The sequence below is a fragment of the Melozone crissalis genome, unplaced genomic scaffold, assembly GCF_028551555.1.
Source record: "Melozone crissalis strain CALT ecotype California unplaced genomic scaffold, PUWL_Pcris_2 ptg000041l_1, whole genome shotgun sequence".
NCBI lineage: Eukaryota > Metazoa > Chordata > Aves > Passeriformes > Passerellidae > Melozone > Melozone crissalis.
The window spans coordinates 10,823,915-10,829,557 of record NW_026535819.1 but is presented as its reverse complement, the minus strand read 5'-3'; the positions used below and the strand labels follow the sequence as shown (position 1 = coordinate 10,829,557).

Below are 5,643 nucleotides of genomic sequence, written 5' to 3'. Positions count from 1 at the left end.
CTGTGCCCACGCCAGCCAGGGTGTACAGCTTGTTCTGGGAGCTGCCTTGTCCTGGGGTCATCATCCCAGCTGCTTCTGCTGCAGGTTCCTGGCTCTCCCAGCTGTGGAGCTGCCATCCCAGTGACCCCGGGGTCCTTTGGGGCACACAGTGGGTTCTATGTGCTGGTGCTGCCAGCCCCAGGGCAGCTCCTGGGAATGGTGCAGAGGGGAGTCCATGAGTGCAGCTGCCTCAGCAGAACAGGGGAACCCAGCACTGCCCATGTGCCTCCCAGCTCCCTTCAACAGCAGGTCCCACCAAATGGCACATCCTCTCCCCAGTATCCCACATCACCTGGGGAGAAAGGGGATGTCCAGCGGGTGTTTGAGGGCTCTTGCTGTGGCTGGGGAGGGTGCCCCAAGGTGCCCAGGGGAGGACACAATTGCATCAGAGCAGAAAGCCAGGCTGGGGGAGGACGTGCCAGCCCAGGGCAAAGCTGTAACCCAGGTTTGGCCCAGCCTGTGCCACAGAGGGAGCAGGGCCAGGGCACATCCCGGTGTCACCCCCTCCCGCCCCAGCGACGCGGCCCCGGACTCCAGCTCAGCCTTCGTTCCAATATAATCTTTATTGGGGAGACGGATGGGGTCAGAACAAGGCCGGGTATAAAACATGATCATGGTCACAACCAGCAGCAGGAGGCATTGGCAGAGCAACACAGACACGGTACCGGCGCCGTTCCCCTCAGAGCGAGAACGGGCCTGGGGCTGCGCCAGCGGCATCGCCCGCCCCTCGGGACAGCACAGGGCATGGACTGGCCCCTCTCCCTGCATGGCTGCTGGGCTTTGGCCATGCCAGGGGCTGCTGCTTCCTCCAGGATGTAGGTCCTGGGACCCCTCAGGCTCACCCAGCCCCAGCACCCTGGGACTGGGCAGCGCATGCCCCTGGTGCCGTGGCCATGCTGGGTTGTGGTGCTCAGCCCCATGGGAGCACCCAAAACTATGGCTTTTTCTTTATTTTGCTTTTTTGTATTTTTTGCTTTTTTTGGCAGCAAACTTACCCCTCCAGGTGCTCTGGAGAAAGCAAGACTGTGCACAGGGGGCTGCTGCCCTGCCAGCCCCTCTGCACAGGGATCAGAGCAGAGGTGCTGCTCTGGGGAAGGGACTGTGGGCAGGAGCCGGACCTCGGTCCCCTTACCCAGTCAAATCCCCTCGCTGGAGTCAGCAATTTGGGGCACTGGACCCCTTGCCACCCTCCTGAGCCATCCCATGGGGCATGGGTGTGGGTCCCGGGCGGAGGGGCAGAGAACGGGCACAGCTCAATGCCTTTGTGAACACGTAGTGGCCTGGGATGGGGTGGCTGGGGATGGATGGGGAAAAACAAGAATCCTCCAAAACGAGGACAAAGTGGAGCTTTCCTCAAGGGCCGGCGGAGGGCATGGGCCGCACGTCTGCTGGCATCCGAGGGCCGGGCTGGCGGCTTGGTGTGGCTACTGAGACTCGGGCACATGGCGGCGTGGCCACCGAGATGAAAGCTTTGGCAAATAACTTACAGAGAGGGGGTGGAGGGGGCAGCTGGGGACCTGTCCTCGCTTCCTGTGCTGGGAGGGTGGCCCAGTGTGGCACCGTGCATCTCCAGGGCTCCTTGTGCTGCTGCCGCCGGCCGTGGGGCGATGGGGAGGGCGTCACTGCGGCCAGAGCCCAGCGTCCGCTCCTGGCAGAGCCGGGGGGAGAGGAGGGAGAGGCGCCCGGGGAAGGAGCACGGTGAGGTGCTCGGTGCAGCACAGGAGCGCCCGCCGCAGGGCCAGGGGAGCCGCAGGGCCCGGGTGCGCCGGTGGATGCGCTCCCCGTGCCAGCGTCCCAGTCCCCGGGTGAGTCGGGGGCTGCTGCAGGTCCCAGCACCCCCTGTGCCCCCCGCGAGTCCCGCAAGGACACCGGTGCCACATCCTCGGCCGTGGTGAGCATTCGAGCATTCCCCGGCGGTGCCGTGGCAGGGAGGGGACACGGGGGCCGCGCTGTCCCCCGTGCCCGTGCGGAGGGGCTCACATGATGGTGCAGGAGGACAGCGGGTTCCGGATGTGGCAGGTGCAGGCGGCCCCGCAGTACTGGCGGAAGGTCTGGTAGCAGCTGCGGTCGGTGTCGCTGCTCCACTGGACGGGGTTGGCGGCCAGGGCCTCGGCCGGCAGTCTGTTCAGGATACTGGTGTTGACGGCCAGCGCCGCCAGCCCGTAGTCGGTGAAGAGGACGGTCTCCCGCTTGCAGGTGGGGCAGGAGATGAACTTGTACTTGGGGCAGGACTCGTAGAGGATCTGCAGGCACTCCTCGCACACCGAGTGCAGGCAGGAGAGGATGCGGGGCCGCTTGTTGGTGAAGTTGTACATGTGGCCGCACGTGGGGCACTCCAGGGGCTCGCAGGGCGTCGAGGGGTGCAGCACGTACTGGTTGACGATCACCTCGTCCGACGGCGGCTGCCGGTGGTAGCAGACCTCGGAGCTGCCCTTGCGCTGGCCCGGGTAGCCGCGCTCCCGCCGCGGCAGGGGCGGAGTCCGGGGCAGCGGCAGCGGCGCGGGGGCCGTGTCCAGGGCGGGGATGTCCCCGCACGCCTGGTTCACGATGATCTCGGACTCGGAGGGCCACGCGCGCTTGGCCACGAGCGGCGGCTCCCGGCGCGGCGCGGGCGCGTAGCGCGGCTGCGGCCCCTGCAGCTCCGAGAACTTCTCCGGGTGGATGATCTTCATCGCCTCCATTTTGATGATGACCTGTTGCCCTTTCAGACACGACATGAGTATCGTTTTCACATTACTGTCCACTGCTCTGGGGTCTCCGAGGGACGCCTGCATGAGGCTAAAACATGCTGGCGGCCTGCTGAGCTTTCAATCTCGCTCTGGCCGCGGAGCAGGAGCACAGGGAGCAGCGGCTGGTGCGGGAGAGCATCCTGGGGAGACGGGCCAGCGGCAGCGGACCCCGCGCCCCTCTTGTGCAGCCAGCCCCGAGGTGCCAGGAGCGCGGCTGGGGCGGGCAGGAGAAGGCAGGGCGGGCTCACGGTGCCATCCTGCCTGCCTCGAGATGCTCTTGGGCGGCTGATCAAAGCGCCGGCTCCCCGCAGCCTGCCGGGATGTTAACGTGACATTGGCAGTCACTCAGCAGCCCCGCTCTTCGCCTTCGCTGCCACTTCCCAGGGCAGATCAGCTGCAGTCGGAACGGTGATTTGGGGATGGCGGCGATGGGCACTGCCCGGGGCAGGTGAGTCCAGGGAGGACCTTGCAGAACTGGAGGCAGCTCTCACTTCGCCCCAGGCCGGCCTCTGTTCCTGTTTACATGCAGTGGGATCCTCGTGGCGCTGAAGAATGTGTTTGCAAATTCCTTTGCTCTGACTTCCCGGCTCTCCCACTTGCAGTCACCGGCAGCTCCCACAGGGCAGGGGCTCGGGGCACATCCCGTGCCAGAGGGCAGCACACCTTGGCTGCGGCCAGGACAGCACACACCTTGTCCCCTCGGTCCCTGGTACCTCTGTCCCCAGCTCAGCTTCGTGCTCGCTGGAAATGAAAAGGGAGAGGGGGTTGGATCCAGGGCTCTCCATGGATCTACCGGCTGCCAGCGCTCCCTGGGGACGCGTGCCCGCCTGCATCCCGGCAATTTGGCAGCCGTGCCCTCCGGGCCCTGTGCATCCGCCCGCGTGCTGGGGCTGTGGAAGCGGGAGCACGCAGGTATCCCCCCAAGGCATCCCCTCGGCGGCCCCGAGCCTGGCGTGCCGGGACCCCTCTGCCCTCGGGTGGGAGGGCAGGTCCCCCTGAGCCCCCCCGGGCTGCAGGGCCCCTCCCGAAGGGGTTCCTCCACCGACCTGCCTCTGCTCAGGGTTTTCTCTCACGTTTAGCCCCTCCTCTGCTCAGTGGATCTATTTTTACCTCCATCACTTGCTCCTGATCTGTCCCTGCTATTATCCCTCCCTCCGGCTTCCTCTCCCCCCCTTCCCAGCTCCCTGCCCTTGTCCCGGGGCTGATGGAGAGGACAGGCCACGTTAGCGGGCAGGGGATGGGGGGCAGGCAGCCAGCCCGAGGCCATTTTCTCCCTCAGCAGCCCCTGCGCCAGCCCGGCTCTCCTCCGAGAAGGGCGAAGGCGCTCTCCTCCATCACGCTGCAAATCCTGTTAGAGGGATGCCTCTCCCGGCGGGCGCTGCCGTGCCTGGTGGAGGGGGCCCGAGGGGGCCATCTGCTCACAGCAGCAGCAGCAGCAGCCCTTGGGGATGGAGCAAGGCCGCGGGGTTCAGCCCCGGGTGCCCGAGGGCTGCGGGGGGGTCTGGATCCCTGCCCAGCCCCAGCAGGGCTGTCCCGGGGGCCGTGCCCTGGCAGCACTGGGGTCCCGCAAGCACCCTGCCCTGCAGAGGGAGGCCTCGCCTCTTTCACTGCCCCCCGCGGGCCCACATCCTGCACCCCGCATCCTGCACCCCGCATATTGAACCCTACATCCTGCACCCCGCATCCTGCACCTCGCATCCTGCACCCCGCATCATGCACCCCGCGTCCTGCACCCCACATATTGAACCCTACATCCTGCACCTCGCATCCTGCACCCCATATTCTGCACCTCGCATCCTACACCCCATATCCTGCACCCCGCATTCTGCACCCCGCATTCTGCACCCCTCATCTTGCACCCCGCATCCTGCACCCCATATCCTGCATCCCGCGTCCCACAAGCAGCATATATCCCCCCCACCTCCCGCACACAGCAGCAGCCCCGGGGCTCTGCCTGCAGCTCTCACACAGACACTCACCCGCAGCGCCCACGAGCACAGCGATTCGGGTGGTCAGCAGTGCCACGCACTGTCACCGCGTTCCCACGCTCGTTCTGTCACACCCCTTCACGCACAGCCCTGGCGCAGCACCCGCACCCCCAGCGCCCCTGGGGCGACACAGCCCCCGCCATCCCCGCCCCTTCGGGGTGACACAGCCCCCGCCATCCCCGTCCCTTCGGGGTGACACAGCCCCCTCCGCACCCCATCACTCCGGGGGTGGCACAGCCCCCCCCAGCATCCTCCCCTGCCCAGCCTCCCACCGCAATCCCCAGCCCCACGCTCCGTGCCCCACGCTCGCAGCACACGGCGCTCCCGCACACACACACGTGCGCTCCCGCACGCCCGCGGGGCGACTCCCCCGGCCCTGCCCGCTCTTACCTGCGCTGGCCCCGGGCGGGGGTCCCGTTCCAGCCCCCGCTCGGTGCCCGGTGCGGCTCCGCAGGCCCGAGCGGCGGAGGTTATCTGAAAGGCAGCGGGATGCGGCGCTGGCAGGGCCAGGCGCGGCTCCCCGGGGATGCTGGCGGCTCCGAGGCGCGGCTCCACCGGGCTGGTCCTGGCCGGCCGCCCCCGGCCCCGCCGCCTGCTCCGGCCGCGGCCGCGCGGGGAGGGGACCGGGCGCAGGGGCCGGGGCTGGAGGCGCCGGGGGGCTCCGGGTGCTCGGCGGGGACCGGCGGCCGGGGGAGCCGGCAGGTACGGCCGCTGCCGCTCCGGGGGCTCCTTCGTGCCCTGCCCCGGCTCCCCCCGCCGCCCCCGGCCGCGGAGCCCGGCTGGGCGCGGGGCTGATGCAACACCCCCGGGCGGCGGCGCGGGCTGCGGGGGGCTGATGCCAGGCCCCGCTGTGCCCCTGGGCAGGTGCAGGCAGCGGCGGGCAGCAG

At 68.3% G+C, this 5,643-nt stretch overlaps 1 protein-coding gene across 1 annotated transcript; it reads right to left on the bottom strand.

The window, feature by feature from the left end:
* Nucleotides 1–583: 583 nt before the first annotated feature.
* RNF208 (ring finger protein 208) lies at nucleotides 584–5,333 on the bottom strand. Its single transcript, XM_054284164.1, has 2 exons — nucleotides 5,147–5,333; nucleotides 584–3,509 (listed from the first exon to the last, which is right to left on the bottom strand). Exon 2 carries the CDS (start codon nucleotides 2,811–2,813, stop codon nucleotides 2,016–2,018), a length of 798 nt encoding a protein of 265 aa, XP_054140139.1. The 5' UTR covers nucleotides 2,814–3,509; nucleotides 5,147–5,333; the 3' UTR covers nucleotides 584–2,015.
* Between the last annotated feature and the right edge of the window lie 310 nt (nucleotides 5,334–5,643).

Excerpts from the sequence above, each read along its gene's own strand:
- RNF208 (XM_054284164.1), bottom strand. The coding sequence starts at position 2,813 with ATGCAGGCGTCCCTCGGAGACCCCAGAGCAGTGGACAGTAATGTGAAA.